Source organism: Staurois parvus, unplaced genomic scaffold, assembly GCF_062004578.1.
Source record: "Staurois parvus isolate SC_StPar_1 unplaced genomic scaffold, SC_StPar_1.0 ptg001026l, whole genome shotgun sequence".
Lineage (NCBI taxonomy): Eukaryota > Metazoa > Chordata > Amphibia > Anura > Ranidae > Staurois > Staurois parvus.
The window spans coordinates 143,868-164,305 of NW_028318822.1; the positions used below are offsets into that span (position 1 = coordinate 143,868).

The 20,438-nt window shown below is 49.8% G+C and overlaps 1 protein-coding gene across 1 annotated transcript in view; it reads right to left on the reverse strand.

Moving 5' to 3' along the window:
* LOC149441082 (uncharacterized) overlaps window positions 1–20,438 on the reverse strand; it is a 30,125-nt gene that overhangs the window by 7,431 nt on the left and 2,256 nt on the right. The window contains 7 exon segments of the mRNA XM_089657723.1: window positions 1,244–1,379; window positions 1,469–1,566; window positions 1,683–1,806; window positions 1,893–2,027; window positions 2,152–2,266; window positions 10,901–10,932; window positions 18,070–19,328. Coding sequence (XP_089513849.1) covers window positions 1,244–1,379; window positions 1,469–1,566; window positions 1,683–1,806; window positions 1,893–2,027; window positions 2,152–2,266; window positions 10,901–10,932; window positions 18,070–19,328 — 1,899 coding nt within the window.

The window sequence follows — 20,438 nt, forward strand, 5'->3', positions numbered from 1 at the left end:
GAATAGTGCCCCATCATTGGTATCAGTGGGGAGAATAGTGCCCCATCATTGGTGTCAGTGGAATAGTGTCCCATCATTGGTGTCAGTGGGAGGAATAGTGCCCCATCATTTGTATCAGTGGGAGGAATTGCGCCCCATCATTGGTATCAGTGGCAGGAATTGCGCCCCATCATTGGTATCAGTGGCAGGAATTGCGCCCCATCATTGGTGTCAGTGAGAGGAATAGCGCCCCATCATTGGTATCAGTGGCAGGAATTGCGCCCCATCATTGGTGTCAGTGGGAGGAATTGCACCCCATCATTGGTGTCGGAAGAATAGTGCCCTATCATTGGTATCAGTGGGGAGAATAGTGCCCCATCATTGGTGTCAGTGGGGGAGGAACAGTGCCCCATCGTTGGTGTCAGTGGGGGAGGAACAGTGCCTCATCGTTGGTGTCAGTGGGGGAGGAACAGTGCCTCATCGTTGGTGTCAGTGGGGGAGGAACAGTGCCTCATCGTTGGTGTCAGTGGGGGAGGAACAGTGCCTCATCGTTGGTGTCAGTGGGGGAGGAACAGTGCCTCATCGTTGGTGTCAGTGGGGGAGGAATAGTGCCCCATCATTGGTGTCAGTGTGGAGGAGGAATAGTGCCCCATCGTTAGTGTCAGTGGGGGAGAGGAGCGGCTGCTCCTTCTTTTGGTTCAGCCTCTCGATTTTCGCGGGGCCGCTCGGCTTCGCCTCCTCACCGGTGATTGGTCGCCTGTGTGCCTTTCCAGTGCTGGCGCCCAATCACCGGTGAGGAGGCGGAGCCGAGCAACCATCGAGCGGCCGAACTGAAAGAAGGAGCAGCCACGCTTCCTGGACCGGATCGTCGTGGGACCGGAACCAGGTAAGGTACAGCAGCCCCTCTGCCCACCCCTGTACTTAGTGTCCGTTGGAGGAGGAGGGGGGGCGGCGCCGCCCCTCGAAAAAGTGCCGCCCTGACACCGGCTCGCCGTATACCGGCGTATAAGACGACCCCCGACTTTTCAGAAGATTTTCATGGGTTGAAAAGTCGTCTTATACGCCGGAAAATACGGTACATAAATTGTGTCTGCAGCACAGAGAAGGAAGATTATCCGAGAGAAATCCAGGAATACAGGACGGGGAACACAGCTCAGGAAAGTGACCAGGGGATTACAGGCTGATATCACCCAGTCCCCGCCCTACTCTGGACCAATCAGTGAGCAGTATGGGTGGAGGAATGGATTTAGTGTTCATGACCCACCTGTGCTGATCTCTGTAGGAGTGTCCTCCTCTATAAATGTCCCCGTTATTCCATCCTCCTCCATAGACTGCTGATCATCCCTCACATATGGCTCCTCTTCCTTAACCTCAGCTTTAGGATCTCTCAGGTTTCCACTCTGAATATATAATAAAAATGACATCAATGGTAACAATGTAGATAATGTACAGATCCTAATGATACTATCAGTGATTGTTCCTCATCTACCTGATGATGGTGAGGGATGGTGTGACCTTCCTGTGTGGAATCCCAGGAATACAGAGAACGAGAACATCTCTCTGGTGGGTTCCCATGACTGGATCCATCTGTAGGAAACACACACACTGACTGAATCCATTGTTTCTATGTGTTTATCAGATGATGGGGGATCTAGGTGGATCCTCCGTACTGCTCTCTCCTTTACAATAAAGTCTCCTCTTACCCGGTGATGTGAGGGGCGGCTGATTGTCCATCATGACGTCCTTGTAGAGATCCTTGTGTCCTTCTAAATACTCCCACTCCTCCATGGAGAAATAGACAGTGACACCCTGACACCTTATAGGAACCTGACACACACAATGATACAGTCACCATCCAGACACATCCCTTGTCTGTTACTGGAGAATGTCCCAGAATTCCCGGCACCGCTCACCTCTCCTGTCAGCAGCTCCATCATCTTCTTGGTGACTTCTAGAATCTTCTGCATGTTGTGTCTCTCAGGGTTTAGGGAGTCACATGGAGGCACTGTGATGGTCATATGATCACCTGACTTCAGAAGAGGAAATCTCTGTATCGAGGAACCAATAGGAATATCCTGTTAGAATCCCAGAATCCTCCTCACCTCTCCAGTCAGGTCTGTGTTTTATTAATAGAGATAAGAGTGATGTCATGTGACCTCCCAGAATCCTCACCTCTCCAGTCAGCAGGTAGATGATCTCCAGAGTGAGGTTTAGTATCTTCTCAGTCATGTGACTCCGGTCCTCCTCCATCCTCATTGATGTGGTCATATGATTCATGCGGGGTTTTCTGTAGACAGATAGCGTAGAATTATTTGGACTGTATACAGTGAAGGAAATGCGTATTTGATCCCCTGCTGATTTTGAATGTTCGCCCCTCACAAAGAAATGATCAGTCTAAAAATCGAATGTTCGGTGTATTGTAAATCTGAGAGACAGAATAGCAACAAAAAATTCAGCAGAAATGCATGTCTAACAAATGATGACTGATTTGCATGTTCATGAGGGAAATAAGTATTTGATCCCCTATCATTCAGCAGGATTTCTGGCTACCAGGTGTCTTTCATACAGATAACAAGCTGAGATTAGAAGCAGTCTCTTAAAGGGAGTGCTGCTAATCTCATTTTGTTACCTGTATAAAAGACACCTGTCCACAGGAGCAATCAATCAGATTCCAAACTCTCCACCATGGCAAAGACCAAAGAGCTGTCCAAGGATGTCAGGGACAAGATTGTAGACCTACACAAGGCTGGACTGGGCTACCAAACTATGGCCAAGCAGCTTGGTGAGAAGGTGACAACAGTTGGTGCAATCATTCACAAATGGAAGAAACACAAAACAACTGTCAGTCTCCCTAGGTCTGGTGCACCATGCAAGATCTCACCTCGTGGAGTGTCAATGATCATGAGAACAGTGAGGAATCATCACAGAACTACACGTGAGGATCTTGTCAATGATCTCCAGGCAGCTGGGACCACAGTCACCAAGAAAACAATTGGAAACACACTACGCTGACAAGGATTGAAATCCTGCAGTGCCCGCAAGGTCCCTCTGCTCAAGAAAGCACATGTCCAGGCCCGTCTGAAGTCTGCCACTGAACATCTGAATGATGCAGAGGAGGACTGGGTGAAAGTTTTGTGATCAGATGAGAACAAAATCAAGCTCTTTGGCATCAACTCAACTCACCATGTTTGGAGGAGGAGGAATGCTGCCTATGACCCCAAGAACACCATCCCAACTGTGAAACATGGTGGTGGAAACATTCTGATTTGGGGGTGTCTTTCTGCTAAGGGGACAGGACAACTGCACCGCATCAAAGGAACGATAGACAGGGCAATCTATCATCAAATCTTGGGTGAAAACCTTCTTCCCTCATCCAGGGCATTGAAAATGGGTCGTGGATGGGTGTTCCAGCATGACAATGACCCAAAACACATGGCCAAGGCAACAAAGGAGTGGCTCAAGAAGAAGCACATTAAGGTCCTGGAGTGGCCTAGCCAGTCTCCAGACCTTAATCCGATTGAAAATCTGTGGAGGGAGCTGAAAGTTCGAGTTGCCAAACGTCAGCCACCAAACCTTAGTGACTTGGAGAGGATCTGCCAAGAGGAGTGGGCCAAAATCCCTCCTGAGATGTGTGCAAACCTGGGGGCCAACTACAGGAAACGTCTGACCTCTGTGATTGCCAACAAGGGATTTGCCACCAAGTACTAAGTCATGTTTTGTGAAGGGGATCAAATACTTATTTCCCTCATGAACATGCAAATCAGTCATCATTTGTTAGACGCATTTCTGCTGAATTTGTTGTTGCTATTCTGTCTCTCAGTGTTACAATACACCGAACATTCGATTTGTAGACCGATCATTTCTTTGTGAGGGGCAAACATTCAAAATCAGCAGGGGAGCAAATACACATTTCCTTCACTGTAGGTTGCACAATATTAAGATGGGGATGTAAGAGGGTATTAGGTTGACTCTTCGCTATAAATTTTCACGGTAATCACTGCTACTCCTAGGCCTTGTTTACATTTGCTTCAAAATGTGGCATCTGACGTGCATTTTTTAAGGCGCTCTGATTGCCAATCAAAGCACCTCTCACTAAATAAAATGGTTACCTTATAGTCCTGTACAAAGGTTGAGTTTGCTTTACTACAGGAATTGTACCCCATGTCGCTTTGCATCATCTCAAAGCCCCCCCCAAGCCCCCATAGAAATCTATGTCCTTGTTTAGACCTTGCTTTGCTGTCTGAAGCGCAATACGCTCTCAGATCGCTTTTCTGACAGTTGTGAGGATGTGTTGTATTGTCTCCTGACTGCCTGTATTAAAACCATTAAATAGCGGACACCTTGGCTGAAACAGCGGCAGAGCACAGTCTCAGCAGAATGGAATCTCAGCATAGTGGGGGGGGAGAAGGTGGTGTGGGTAGAGGGGATTGTCCTACTGAGTAGGGAGATACTACTAATCATGGGGGTACTATGGGGGGGGGAATGTAGTAGGTGGGTGGTAGATATTTGGCAATGTACTACTGAGTGTGTGTGGGTGGGGTACTAATGATCAGGTAGGGGTACGAATGAGTGGAGGGGGGTGTTACGGGATTATGGGAAATGTACTACTGAGCGGGTAGCCGGAGGGTGGTAATGTACTACTGAGCGGGTAGTCGGAGGGTGGTAATGTACTACTGGGGTGGGTAGTTGGAGGGTGGTAATGTACTACTGAGGTGGGTAGCCGGAGGGTGGTAATGTACTACTGAGGTGGGTAGCCGGAGGGTGGTAATGTACTACTGAGGTGGGTAGCCGGAGGGTGGTAATGTACTACTGAGGTGGGTAGCCGGAGGGTGGTAATGTACTACTGAGCGGGTAGCCGGAGGGTGGTAATGTACTACTGAGCGGGTAGCCGGAGGGTGGTAATGTACTACTGAGGTGGGTAGCCGGAGGGTGGTAATGTACTACTGAGGTGGGTAGCCGGAGGGTGGTAATGTACTACTGAGGTGGGTAGCCGGAGGGTGGTAATGTACTACTGAGCGGGTAGCCGGAGGGTGGTAATGTACTACTGAGCGGGTAGCCGGAGGGTGGTAATGTACTACTGAGGTGGGTAGCCGGAGGGTGGTAATGTACTACTGAGGTGGGTAGCCGGAGGGTGGTAATGTACTACTGAGGTGGGTAGCCGGAGGGTGGTAATGTACTACTGAGCGGGTAGCCGGAGGGTGGTAATGTACTACTGAGCGGGTAGCCGGAGGGTGGTAATGTACTACTGGGGTGGGTAGCCGGAGGGTGGTAATGTACTACTGAGGTGGGTAGCCGGAGGGTGGTAATGTACTACTGAGGTGGGTAGCCGGAGGGTGGTAATGTACTACTGAGGTGGGTAGCCGGAAGGTGGTAATGTACTACTGAGGTGGGTAGCCGGAGGGTGGTAATGTACTACTGAGGTGGGTAGCCGGAGGGTGGTAATGTACTACTGAGCGGGTAGCCGGAGGGTGGTAATGTACTACTGAGGTGGGTAGCTGGAGGGTGGTAATGTACTACTGAGGTGGGTAGCTGGAGGGTGGTAATGTACTACTGAGGTGGGTAGCCGGAGGGTGGTAATGTACTACTGAGGTGGGTAGCTGGAGGGTGGTAATGTACTACTGAGCGGGTAGCCGGAGGGTGGTAATGTACTACTGAGCGGGTAGCCGGAGGGTGGTAATGTACTACTGGGGTGGGTAGCCGGAGGGTGGTAATGTACTACTGAGGTGGGTAGCCGGAGGGTGGTAATGTACTACTGAGGTGGGTAGCCGGAGGGTGGTAATGTACTACTGAGGTGGGTAGCCGGAAGGTGGTAATGTACTACTGAGGTGGGTAGCCGGAGGGTGGTAATGTACTACTGAGGTGGGTAGCCGGAGGGTGGTAATGTACTACTGAGCGGGTAGCCGGAGGGTGGTAATGTACTACTGAGGTGGGTAGCTGGAGGGTGGTAATGTACTACTGAGGTGGGTAGCTGGAGGGTGGTAATGTACTACTGAGGTGGGTAGCCGGAGGGTGGTAATGTACTACTGAGGTGGGTAGCTGGAGGGTGGTAATGTACTACTGAGCGGGTAGCCGGAGGGTGGTAATGTACTACTGAGGTGGGTAGCTGGAGGGTGGTAATGTACTACTGAGCGGGTAGCCGTAGGGTGGTAATGTACTACTGAGCGGGTAACCGGAGGGTGGTAATGTACTACTGAGCGGGTAGCCGGAGGGTGGTAATGTACTACTGAGGTGGGTAGCTGGAGGGTGGTAATGTACTACTGAGGTGGGTAGCTGGAGGGTGGTAATGTACTACTGAGGTGGGTAGCTGGAGGGTGGTAATGTACTACTGAGGTGGGTAGCCGGAGGGTGGTAATGTACTACTGAGCGGGTAGCCAGAGGGTGGTAATGTACTACTGAGTGGATAGAGCATTACTGAGTGGGGGGGGGGGGGGGCAGGGTTGGGGGGAAAGTACTACTAAGCAGGGGGTTCTGCTAAGCAGGGGGTGTACTACTGATGGTTGGGGGGATTGTGTGCCACTGAGTTGGGGGGGCTACTACCGAGTGGGGTGGTTGGGGGGAATGTACTACTGAATGGGGTTTTCCTGAGCATGTGTGGTGAGGAATGTACTACAGAGTGACGGGGGGGGTGTATTACTGACCAATGGGGGGATAATGTGTAACTGAGTGGGGGGATGCACTACTGAATAGGGAGTTTTCCTGAGCAGGGGTGGTGGGCAATGTACTACTGAACAGGGCGTTCTACTAAACAATGGCGGTGGGCAATGTACTGAGAAGGGGGTACTACTGAGCAGGGGACCTGCTGAGCCAGGAAACTGCAGAATGGGGGATCTGCTGAACTGGGGGTACTACTGAGCTGGGAAACCAGTGCCAGGAGATCTATTGAACCCATATGCTAATGAGCTGGAGGTCTGGTGAGAGGGGGTACTCATAAACCAGGAAACTGATGAACGGGGTACGACTGAGCCACCAAACACACCAAAGTAAAATAAACAAAAACCACCAGATACCACACCAACCCCTAACCGTGGCACAGATCTGTTGGCTTCCACCCCATCACTTCCTTTGTAAAACAAATAGAAAGCCAAAACATACACGCGGCATTTGCCAAGCTTCATTAAAGCATGAAAAGCATTAAAAATCATCACAAAAGCAACAAAAACACCTAAAAAATGCATATTAAAGTGACAGGGGCTTTAATGTGTGTTAGTAATTGTGGCCTTAAAATTCTGTAGCCCCGTCCATGTTATTGTGGTGATGTTCTCTCTCTTATTGTCTCACCTAAACAAGGAGCTGATCTTCATCTGTACCGAGGTGACCACCAGGGTAGTGCTTGGGTGTGGACCCCACAATTATTGCTTGCACCCCCATCTCTACAACCAGGCAGTCCTCCCCTACCAGACCAGGCTCCATTGGGTCACCAGGGGGGGACTGGCAAGTCTTTGGGTCTCTCCCTGGATGTAGTGCAGTACAGCTTTCTTTGCCCCCTGTGGCTTCCAGGTAGCAGGGACTCTTCCTGGGCTGACAATATGGCAGGGGTATGGCCAACCTCCCCCCTATGTACAGGTCAGCATTGACTGACAATGGAACAGGACTCAGGGGAAGAGCCGACATGGCAGCCTGGGAGTCTTCCAGCCACGTGGTAAGGGGCTTATGGGGAGAGGTTCTCTCCTGCAGGAATACCTTCCATCTGTCATACTTCAGGGTACTACCCTGACTACTACACTGCACACAAAGGACTGCAAACTACATACTTTACACTAACTGCCCTGACGCTACACACTGCTCACCGACTGCCACACTACTACATACTGCTCACTGACGCTACACACTGCTCACCGACTGCCACACTACTACATACTGCTCACTGACGCTACACACTGCTCACCGACTGCCACACTACTACATACTGCTCACTGACACTACACACTGCTCACCGACTGCCACGATGCTACATACTGCTCACTGACACTACACACTGCTCACCGACTGCCACGATGCTACACACTGCTCACCGACTGCCACATTACTACATACTGCTCACCGACTGCCACACTACTACATACTACTCACTGACTGCCCTGATGCTACACTGCTCACCAACTGCCACACTACTACATACTGCTCACTGACTGCCCCCACTACATACTGCTCACTGACTGCCCCCACTACATACTGCTCACTGACTGCCCCCACTACATACTGCTCACTGACTGCCCCCACTACATACTGCTCACTGACGCTACACACTGCTCAACGACTGCCCCCACTACATACTGCTCATTGACTGCCCTGATGCTACACTGCTCACCAACTGCCACACTACTACATACTGCTCACTGACTGCCCCCACTACATACTGCTCACTGACTGCCCCCACTACATACTGCTCACTGACTGCCCCCACTACATACTGCTCACTGACGCTACACACTGCTCAACGACTGCCCCCACTACATACTGCTCACTGACCGCCCTGACGCTACACACTGCTCACTGACTGCCCCCACTACATACTGCTCACTGATGCTACACACTGCTCACCGACTGCCCCCACTACGTACTGCTCACTGACCGCCCTGATGCTACACTGCTCACCGACTGCCACACTACTACATACTGCTCACTGACTGCCCCCACTACATACTGCTCACTGACGCTACACACTGCTCACCGACCGCCCTTACGCTACACTGCTCACCGACTGCCACACTACTACTGTCAGGGATCTCCACGATCCCTGCAGCGATGGTCCCGCCGCAGGCGCAGTGCGCCGCCCTGTGCAGGGACGCGGGCACTAGGTCCGGGCCGGCGTTCGAGTTCGCGCATGCGCAGTAGAAGCAGCGGCCGCCCGCTGGGCACCAATGGCAGCGCAGGGCGCGAGATTTAAACGACCCTGAGCTGTCATTCAGTGCCTTCTGGTCTTATCCTGCATCCTGAACCTGTATCTAGTGAGTTGCTGACCCGGATTGTACCTGACCACGCTGTATTCTCCTGCCCAGACCCTTGCTTTGCCTGACCTCTCTCCTGGATGCCCCCTATTGGATTTGACCTGCTGTTGCTGACCTGGCGTGTGACCTGACTATTCTCTGCCCGCTGCTTTGTACCACACCGTCCCCATCGTTATCGACCCGGTTTGCCTGACTTTGCACTTGCTCAGCCATCCATCCCTTTCAACGGGGTCTCCAGACCTCCTCATATCAGGCTCTCTCCCGTGGGAGCCCCTGGCGAATACCCCTACCACTGGCGGGTATCCTCAGTAGGCACGACCTGGTCCCGGGGTACACCAAGTCCATCCCCACCATCAGGGGCCCTGGTGAACAAGTACTCCGGGGCTTAGACTCCGTGCGCTGGGGACGCCTGATCAGTGGAGTGCTAGTGGTGTCGCCGGGCGGTCCCTTACAGCTACATACTGCTCACTCACTGCCCCCGCTACAAATTGCAGGGTCACCTTTGGCATCCATAACAGACTCTTATGAAGAATGGGAGACTGGTACATACACTGTTTTTTGTGGGGTCCCCCATTACCATCTATAGCAGTCCCTCATCTAGCGTCTGGTATAGATAAAAAGGAATCCCCAGCCACTTTCACTGCAAACAGAAGGACGGGTCCAGGAACTGCCATTTGCCGGCAATTTGAACAGCATTGTTTTTCTATGTAAATGTCAGTGTAGCTGTAGTGGGTTGTATACATCGTACTGATACACCACTTCACAGGCCGGGTCAGGACACCCCCCAGACATGGGATTTAATGGAATTTTGCTTTTTTTTTTAAATGTTTCACCTTAAGATTTACTAAAACTACTGTTCCCTGCCAAACAGGTCAGTGCCCATCCCCCGTGCCATTTGACCCACAATCTCTTGCCTATTCGACCAAAAAATGGCCATTAATTTTTTTATTTAACATTCGGCTCCCATTGACCTCAATGGGGTTCAGATTCGGCACCTAAACTGTAGTTGTGTTCTATGGAGCCGTCTCCCCCTGAACCCAGGTATGTCCATCTCATCTCCAGGGAGAAGGTGACCCATCTCCACAATGAGGAGAATGTTCCGGCCCCGGAAGTGGGGGAATGTTGTGCCCCTGAAGGGGTTAATCTGGGTTCCCACACTATATATGTGTGTATCATCATCTGCTGGAGATAAAAGACGTCACAGTGACTATGGAGGAAGAGGACGGACGTGACCGTGGAGGAAGAGGACGGACGCGACCATGGGGGAAGAGGACGGACGCGGCCATGGGGGAAGAGGCCGGACGCGGCCATGGGGGAAGAGGCCGGACGCGGCCATGGGGGAAGAGGCCGGACGCGGCCATGGGGGAAGAGGCCGGACGCGGCCAAGGGGGAAGAGGCCGGACGCGGCCACGGGGGAAGAGGCCGGACGCGGCCACGGGGGAAGAGGCCGGACGCGGCCACGGGGGAAGAGGCCGGACGCGGCCACGGGGGAAGGGGACGGACGCGGCCACGGGGGAAGAGGCCGGACGCGGCCACGGGGCAAGAGGCCGGACGCGGCCACGGGGGAAGAGGACGGACGCGGCCACGGGGGAAGAGGACGGACGCGGCCACGGGGGAAGAGGACGGACGCGGCCACGGGGGAAGAGGACGGACAGGACTATGGGGGAAGAGGACGGACGCGACTATGGGGGAAGAGGACGGACGCGGCTATGGGGGAAGAGGACGGACGCGGCTATGGGGGAAGAGGACGGACGCGGCTATGGGGGAAGAGGACGGACGCGGCTATGGGGGAAGAGGACGGACGCGGCTATGGGGGAAGAGGACGGACGCGGCTATGGGGGAAGAGGACGGACGCGGCTATGGGGGAAGAGGACGGACGTGGCTATGGGGGAAGAGGACGGACGTGACTATGGAGGAAGAGGACGGACATGATGGGGGTTACTGGGTGTAAATAGGAAATAACATCTTATTACCTCCTCTGCTGCCACTTCCACCAACGTCTCCTCTACTTCCTCCCTGCTCACCTCTCACCGGGAACTTCCTGTCTGTACCTGACATCACTTCCTGTCTGAATTCCATAGAGACTTCCTGTCTGGGTAGAATTGAGCTTCCCACCTATTGGAGCTAAGAGGAACTGCAGCCCTGAGCTATGTTTTCATAGTATAAACACAGCCTTGTCCCTGTCAAAATGCAGCAGAGCAGTTCTGGAATTTTGGCTACTGTCCCATCACAAGGGTTGCCACCTCATCCCTTTAAAACCGAACACATATTAACCCCTCGCCCTCCAGAGGATTCCCCCCCCCCCCCCGTTCCTGACCAGGCCATTTTTTTTCGTTACGGTGCTGCGTTACTTTAACTGACAATTGCGCAGTCGTGCAACGCTGCACCCAAATTAAATGTATGTCCTTTTTTTCCCACAAAAAGAGCTTTCTTATGGTGGTATTTGATCGCCTGTGCGGTTTTTATTTTTTGGGCTATAAGCAAAGACCGACAATTTTGAGAAAAAAAAACAATATTTCTGACTTTTTGCTATTAAACATATCCAGTAAAAAAATGTAAAAAAATCAAATTTCATCATAAATTTCGGCCAAAATGTATTCTGCTCCATGTCTTTACTAAAAATAAAATCCCAATACGTGTAAATGAATTGGTTTACCTGAAAGTTATAGCGTCTACAAATGGCGGTATAGACACTGAAATTTCTTTTTTCCTACTAGCAATGGTGGCGATCAGCGACTTTTAGCGGGACTGCGGTGGACATTCTGACACTGGGGGGGAACTGACTTGGTGTCACTGACATCCCCAGTGACACCAATATATTGATCAGTGCTAAAAAAAAAAAAAAAAAGCATTGACACTGTACTAATGGCACAGGGCAGGAAGGGGTTAATGTGAGGGGCGATCAAAGGGTTAACTGTGTGCTGGGAGTGTTTTACTAGGGGGTGGGGTCTGTGTGCTTCACTGTAAGCACACTGATCAGGGTGGCTGTGCTGTGTGCTCGAGCTGACAGGGAGGAAGATTGTAAACAAAACAATCTTCCTCCCAGTCGGAGATGCTCAGTAATCATCGGGCGCCGGTGGGTAATTACCAGCTGGGACCCAGTGAATGACATCCGTGTCAAAGAATGGCGGCGCGGGTAGGGCATGTGTGCGGCTTGCTCATTCCCCCTACCCGGAAATTCATAATGACATTGTGACGGAGGAAAGGCAGGACAGAACACACAGAGTGGATGACAGACGCACAAAGCTTTATTGAGACAAACAGACGGCAGTCCTTCAATACGTTGGGTGGCAGAGAGGGTGGATTTGCCACTAAATGGTAATGAGGGGGCCCCACCCACTTATAGTCCAATAGGATAGCCAAGGGGGTGTCCCTGTAACAGGGGAAGTCTGACACAGGAGGGCGGTGCGAGGGGTCACCACCGCAACAGTTCAGGTAACACGGGGGAAGCAGGTACTCACGGATCCAACAGGGTGCCTGGTCTCCCAGGGGTAGAAGCAGAACGCAGGTACCTGTTGAGTCCAGATCAGGCGGGTGGCCTCTGACTCTGGCAGGCAGGCTGTGGTAGTCTCTCCCACTTCTGTGGGGTCTCTTGCAATCGCAGGCAAGCTTTCTCTGGTTGTCTCTTCCCTCCTGTGGGGTCTCTGTGAGGCTGGGGAGTAGACTTGCAGAGTCTAGTCAGAAAGGTCTCGCCGGAGCTTGAGATCCTTTGCTGACTGCACACCGGAATGAAAAACAGAGCTCCTAGCATCAGCCTCTTAAACTGCTGCAGGACGCTCCCCGGTCGCCTTGGCAATCGGGAGGGGGGGAGGTAATACTAGACCCCAGGGAGAATCTGGCTGGTTACAGGGACATCTTGGGGGACGGATGATGTCTGCATAGATGAAAAGCAAGTTGGGAGATGTGCAGAGAGCTCCCAGCCAGCTGGCCGGGAGGGAGGGGGCCCAGAGTAATTTGATTAGGCCATTTGGCCTAGTGACACAGGGGACAATTGGAACAATACAGAGCAGGACTCTGAGGGCATGTGATACAAGGCATTAATAAGGGAATTAATAATTGGCAGGCTTCCATACCGTGACAGACATATATATGCGTGATCCTGCGCACAGGGGCCGCCCTGTAGCAGTATATCTGCTACAGGGCGGTCCTAAAGTGGTTAATCAGTTCTGTGGCTGATTAAGGTGGTCATTAAACTCAGTGCCTCATCTGCATTAAATCAGCCTGAGAACCCGTTTCATTAATATGTGTTCGGGTTTAAGGGGATGAGGTGGCAATCCTACCCATCATGTCCTCATCCCTCAGGTTCCAGGACTCTGTGCAGAGTGGCAGTGAGGTCCGAAATAAACTTTTACTTTGGCCTACATATCGTAGACCACAGGGACAAGTGAGGCAGTATAGGCAGTATATAATGTAGGTCAAAAAGCAGGTGAGAAACTCCTTGATAGCAGATGTCTGGTCATGGAAAGATTTAAGACCAGATGCGATTTCTCCTGCGCTCTAGGACCCAGACTGGTGGTGAGTAGATGGAACCAAAACCAGAAAAAGCGATCACCATGTGTATTTAAAGGTTGTGCAGCTCCAAACAAGGCTGGGGAAGCCCGACCGATACTGCAAAGTGAAACAAAAAACAAGAAGCGCACCAACCTTGCGCATTACCTCAGTAACCAAATGTATTAATTGAAAAATGGTACTCACAAACAGCAAATAAAATCAGGCATGTAGTCCTCGAAGGGACTTCAAAGATAAGGAGCCGGCGCGAATCCCATCATGGGGGTAGACACTCAGTACAGCTGACGCGTTTCGAAGGCCATTCCCGCTTCATCAGAGCTCTGATGGTTACTGAGGTAATGCGCAAGGTTGGTGCGCTTCTTGTTTTTTGTTTCACTTTGCAGTATAGAAAGATTAAAGACCTTGAGGGACACGTTGACACGTTGGGCATTTGAGTTTTTCGCATCGATACATGCCAGTCATATCTACAAGCTCGCTGTCAGGAATTGGCAGAAGTGACAGCCAAATCTGTGTAGCTACACACTCAGGAAACTGGGACCAGACCACATATATTTTAAAAAAAAAAGATTTATTTACAGAGAAACCCAAATCCATCCAAACACCAGAAAATGACAAAGATATAAGGTAACCAAAACCCAGTAAGTAACAGAAAGCCTAGCTAGTAAACTAACTATATACAATATATGGGGAACACAGAAAACCAAACAATGAATGGGCAGCACAGTGGCTAAATGGTTAGAACTTCCGCCTGGCAGTACTAGGGTCGTTGGTTCGAATCCCAACCACGTCACCACCTGCCTGGAGTTTGCATGTTCTCCCTGTGCCTGCGTGGGTTTCCTCCTACACTCCAAAAGACATGCTGGTAAGTGAATTGGATCCTGTCTAAATTGTCCCTATTATGTGTATGTATGAATGTGAGTTAGGGTCCTTAGATTGTACACCCCTTGAGGGTTAGGGACTGATGTGAATGTATAATATATATGTAAAGCGCTGCGTAAATTGATGGCGCTATATATGTACCTGAAATAAATAAATAAAATGAAGCAAGTAGGAAATGTACAGGAGGAACTAAATACCCTCCCAGCAGCCAGCATCAGGTGGAAACTGATTACTGGGATCTGTTGGCTGACTCCTACTGGTGGACACTGGAACTACAATTTTACACTCAGGGAAGCACAGTGCCAGTAGCAGGTGACCCAGGTCCTAACACTAGGAACGTGCTCCACTTTTCCGATGCATGGTTTTGTCACGTCGTTGGGGGCTTTTTTATATTTCTAGCCCTCCAGAAAACCACTTTTGGTTTCAATGGGAGTGTATAGGATAATTTTTCGAGATTGGCCAGTAGGGATGCAGCGAAATTTGGTGGTCGAAACGTTTCGGCCGAAAATACCCCTATCGGCCTTTGGCTGATATGAAAATAGGCACCAATACAGGTGTGGAAAATAACCCCGCCCCCGTTGCCTCAGCCTTACTTCAGAACCCATCCAAAGACCCAGTGCTGGGCATAGAGATCAGTGAAGGAAATATGGCCTCCACTCATCTCTATGGCCTTGGAGGACCAGAGCGACATCATTACGTTACTTTCGGTTCCCGCGGCTTGTAAACAAGGCCATTTTCTTTTCTTTAAAGCGCTAGATCAATGCTTTTTTTTATCTTTTGCTTTACATTACAGTTTCATAGTTAGTCTGGCTGAAAAAAGACAAAAGTCCATCCAGTTCAACCATTAAAAAAAAAAAAAGTTATAATCCTACACCCACAGTTGATTCAGAGGAAGGCAAAAAACCCAGCAAAGCACGATCCAATTGTAGAGAGATGTGAGGGTCTTATTGACCCCATATCTCTCCATAAAGAGGACCTGTCACTAATTATTCCTATCACAAGGGATGTTTGCATTCCTTGTGATAGGAATAAAAGTGATACATTTTTTTAAAGGGACAGTGTAAAAAATAGTATTAAAATAAATTAAAAAAAAAAAAAATTCTTTAACATTCCCTCATCCCCCAGCGCAGTGGTGAACGTATACGTAGCCCCGCATATGTAAACGTTTTTCACACCACACATGTGCGGTATTGCTGAAAACGTCAGAGCGAGACCAATAATTCTAGCACTAGACCTCCTCTGCAACTTTAAACTGGTAACCTGTAGAAATTTTTAAAGCATCACCCATGGAGATTTTTAAGTACTGTAGTTTGACGCCATTCCATGAACGTGCGCAATTTTAAAGCGTGACATGTTGGGTATCTATTTACTCGGCGTAACATCCTCTTTCATATTTTACAAAGAATTTGGTGTATATATTATTTTTTTTTTCATTAAAGTGTATATTTTTCCAAAAAAAATGAATTTCAAAATGCTATACATTTTTAAAAACTGTCCATTTCGGTTTTCAGCCAAGCGCATCCTGAATTTTCAGTTTCGGCACCAGAATTTTCAGTTCGGTACCCCACTATTGGCCAGGGTTTCTGTCAGGAGCATGCAATATTCCTGTTCTATGGCAGCTGCTGGTCTCATTCCAGCATCCCAGTTTTGGCTGAGCTGCATTCTGCCTCTCTGACTGTCCACCTGTAGGGTGGTTGGTGTAGAGCAGGGGTGTCAAACTGGTGGTCCTCCAGCTGTTGCGAATCTACAAGTCCCATCATGCCTCTGCCTTTGGGAGTCATGCTTGTAACTGTCAATCTTGTAATGCCTCATGGGACTTGTAGTTTGACAACAGCTGGATGGCCGCCAGTTTGACACCTGTGGTGTAGACACAGCCTCTAGGCAGAGTCCAAACCTGTTTCTAGATTGCCAAGCCCTTAGTGTCATGCTTGTGATCCTGTTTGCAACATGTGCTTCAAGCTCTGTTTTCCTGCCTTGCTCCTGTGCCTTGACCTTCACCCAATCCCTTGCCCTGCCAGCTAGCTTGGATTTCCTTGTTATTGACCTCGGACTGGACTACTGTCTGAACTCAGCTTGCCTTTTGACCATGGATTTGACCCTGACTACTCTCAGAACGCTGCCTGCCCGGAACACTGCCTGTCTGCCAATGGCAAATACCTCTTTGCTGTGTTTAGCTCGCACCTGCATCGGCCTGGTAGCCAGGCACTATAGCATTGTGTATAAGTCCTGAGGGCAACAGTGTACCAATAGGCCTGCTTGCCTTATGGGAAAGGGGACTGCTATAGGTAAACAACACAGAGCCAGCTATAGCGTCTGACCACCCTCATTAACGGTTAAGCAAGACAGATGTCCAATATTCAACCACGTTCAGGCCACACTCACTGATGCGTTTCACCCCACCCACCGGAGCTTGGTCACAGGGTTAGTTTCCAAGCCCAGGTGGGTGGAGTGAAACGTGGCAGTAGACGTGGCCAGGACAGCAGCTGAGGCCATTCCTCAACATTGGACTCCTGGGGTTGGTCGAGCAACGCCCACGTAAATGATGTCATCAACCGGCATATGCCAAAGAAAGGGAGACAACGCAACTGAAGGTATGAACGCTGCTCAACCAACCCCAGGAGTCCAATGTTCAGCAACGTTCTGGCCGATCTCTCTGATGAGTTTCACCCCGCCCGCTGGGGCTTGGTCACAGAGGCTGTAACCAACCCCTGGTGGGTGGGGTGAAATGTGTCAGTGGGTGTGGCCAGGACAGCAGCTAAGGCCATTCCTCAACATTGGACTCCTGGGGTTGGTTGAACAGCGTCCATCCCTTCATTTGCATTGTCTCCCTTTCTTTGGCAGATGCCAGTTGATGACATCATTTACGTGGGCGCTGCTCAACCAACCCCAGGAGTCCAATGTTGAGGAATGGCTTCAGCCGCCATTCTAGCCACATCCTCTGATGCGTTTCACCCCAAGCGCCAGTGGGCGGGGTGAAATGCATCAGTGAGCGTGGCCAGAACATGGCTGAACATTGGACTCTTGGGGTCGGTTGAACAGCATCCATCCCTTCATTTGAATTGTCTCCCTTTCTTTGGCAGATGCCAGTTGATGACATCATTTACGTGGGTGCTGCTCAACCAACCCCAGGAGTCCAATGTTGAGGAATGGCCTCAGCCGCCATTCTGGCCACACCCACTGATGCGTTTCACCCCACCCACCAGGGCTTGGTGACCAAGCCCTGGTGGACAGGGTGAAATGCATCAGAGGGCGTGACCAGAGCGTGGCTGAACATTGGACTCCTGGGGTCGGTTGAGCAGCGTCCATCCCTTCATTTGCATTGTCTCCCTTTCTTTGGCATATGCCAGTTGATGACATAATTTACCTGGGCCCTACTCAACCAAACCCAGGAGTCCAATGTTGAGGAATGGCCTCAGCTGCCGTTCTGGCATGACGCGTTTCACCCCACCCACCGGAGCTTGGTTAATGACATCATTTAAGTGGGCGGGTCCATATCTGACAGCAGCTGGTACAGTATCTGCCTCCTCTGCACGAACCAGCATCCATCCAGTGAGCTACAATGCGGTCTTCACCTTAGCTTGGTCAGGCTCCTCTTGGATTGTGCACGAGGACTGAGCGATCAGGTGGACCCTGCACTCCTTTTCTACTAGTTTTGCGAGTGCAACCTTTTACTTTATTTCACAAGCCACACTGTTTAAACATACTGCACTATGAGCCTTCGCGTTGTATTCTCTGATGCTTGTAAAGACTAGACTTCTCTAAAGAAACATTTCCCTCACTCAGGGCAGGAATACGATTTCTCTCCTCTGTGAGATCTTTGATGTCTAACAAGGTCTGATTTCTGTAAAAAACATTTCCCGCACTCAGGGCAGGGAAAGGGCTTCTCCCCCGTGTGAGATCTCTGATGCATAACAAGTCTTGATTTCCATGGAAAACATTTCCCGCACTCAAGGCAGGAATATGGCTTATCTCCTGTGTGAGATCTTTGATGTACAACAAGGTCTGATTTTTGGGAATACGATTTCCCGCAGTAAGGACAGAAATGCAGCTTCTCCTCTGGGTGAGACCTCTGATGTGTGCAAAGGTGGGATGCCTTCGAAATACATTTATCACACTCAGTACAAGAATAGGACTTCTCCCCCATGTGAGTCCTCAGATGTCTGTAAAGAGTGGGCTTCTCTGAAAATCTTCTCCCGCACTCAGAGCAGGAATACGGCTTCTCTCCCGTGTGAGATCTTTGATGTGTGATAAGTCTTGATTTCTGTGGATAAGATTTCCCACAGTCAGGACAGGAATACGGCTTCTCCCCCGTGTGAATCCTCTGATGCCTGTAAAGATTGGACCTCTTAAAAAAACTTTTACCGCACTCAGGGCAGCAATACGGCTTCTCTCCCGTATGAGATCTCTGATGCATAACACAGTCTGATTTCCGTATATAACATTTCCCACACTTGGGGCAGGAAAACGGCTTCTCCCCTGTGTGAGATATTTGATGTCTGACGAGGATTGATTTCTGTGAAAAAAATTTCCCGCACTCAGCACAGAAATACGGCTTCTCCCCAGTGTGAGACCTTTGATGTCTGACAAGGCTTGATTTCAGTAAAAAACGTTTCCCGCACTCAGAGCAGAAAAAAGGCTTTTTCTCTGTGTGAGATCCTTCATGTCTAACCAGGTCTGACTTCTGTGTAAAACATTTACCACACTCAGGACAAGAATATAGATTTTTCCTCATGTGGGTACTCTGATGCATGCAAAGATGGGACAAAGAGGTGAAACTTTCCCCACATTCAGGACAGGAAAATGTCTCCTCCCCCTGAATTTCGGCACCATCCCTCACAGTACAAAGTTGCTCAGAGTCAGAGGGATTTGATGGTCCATCCACACTGGGAAGTCCACCATCCATAGCTGAGATCATTGTCTTTTCTCCTGCACAATCTCTTGTGATGTCCTCTTTTATTTCACAACTTGAAGATAAAGTGAGATGATCCTTTGAGGGTTTGTCATGGATGTGTCCTGGAAAATATAAAAACACAAGATGGTTCATTCACTCAAATCAAGGTTCCGTCTGGATCAGGTAGGTTTTAGTGAGCAGATGTTCTCTGTAGATGTCTCAACCAGCTGTGACTTCCCCTTTTCAGTAAAAGGTCCTTTGGTCCTCCCCCAGATCACTTCTACAGTAAAAGGTCCTTTGATCCTCCCCCAGATCACTTCTACAGTAAAAGGTCCTTTGGTCCTCCCCCCAGATCACTTCTACATTTCCCCAGCCTTGTCAGAAGAGCAGGAACCAATGGGGACTGGGAGGGACATGCTCTTCACACATCCACAAGGCTAGGCATTGGGTCATGTGATCTCTGATAACGAAGAGGTTCAACATTCAGACTTTTAGAGCCTTTAGTAGAGAACAAGATACCGTTAGCCTAGGCATCAAATCAAGATTCCATCTGGATCAGGCAGGTTATATTGAGCAGATGATCTCTGTAGATGTCCCAACCATCTGTGACTTCCCCTCTTCAGTAAAAGGTCCTTTGGTCCTCCCCTAGATCACTTCTACATTTCCACACCCTTGTCAGAAGAGCAGGAACCAATAGGGACTGGGAGGGGCATGCTCTTCACACAACCACAAGGCTAGGCACTGGGTCATGTGATCTCTGATAATGAAGAGGTTCAAGGTTCAGGCTTGAAGAGCCTATAGTAGAGAACAAGTGACCATAAGCCTAGGCTTCTGGTGATGAGCAGCACTGGAGGGTGTCTGGGGAAGTATTTTCTGTTGCAAATATAAGTGTTTCAGATTTCTATGTTCCTCTTTACTTTTCTTTTCCAAGAACCTCCTTACTTTTCATCCCAACAAGACAGGTAATAAGGTTTTATGTTACCTTTAGCTATAAGTCAACTCAAACAAGATTGTCTACCTCTGAAAATGCTACAGTAATTAGGATTGAAATTCAGCCTCACACTGCCAGCTGAACCCCATAATCCACATAAATAGGGACATGAATGTGAATGAGTAGGTGTCCTTTCCCACCTATTCATATTTTTTTTTGTGTTGTACTGAAAAGCATCAGCATTACCATTGTTTGATGAATGCTGACATCTAGTGGTAGTTTTAGGTTACTACAAATAGTT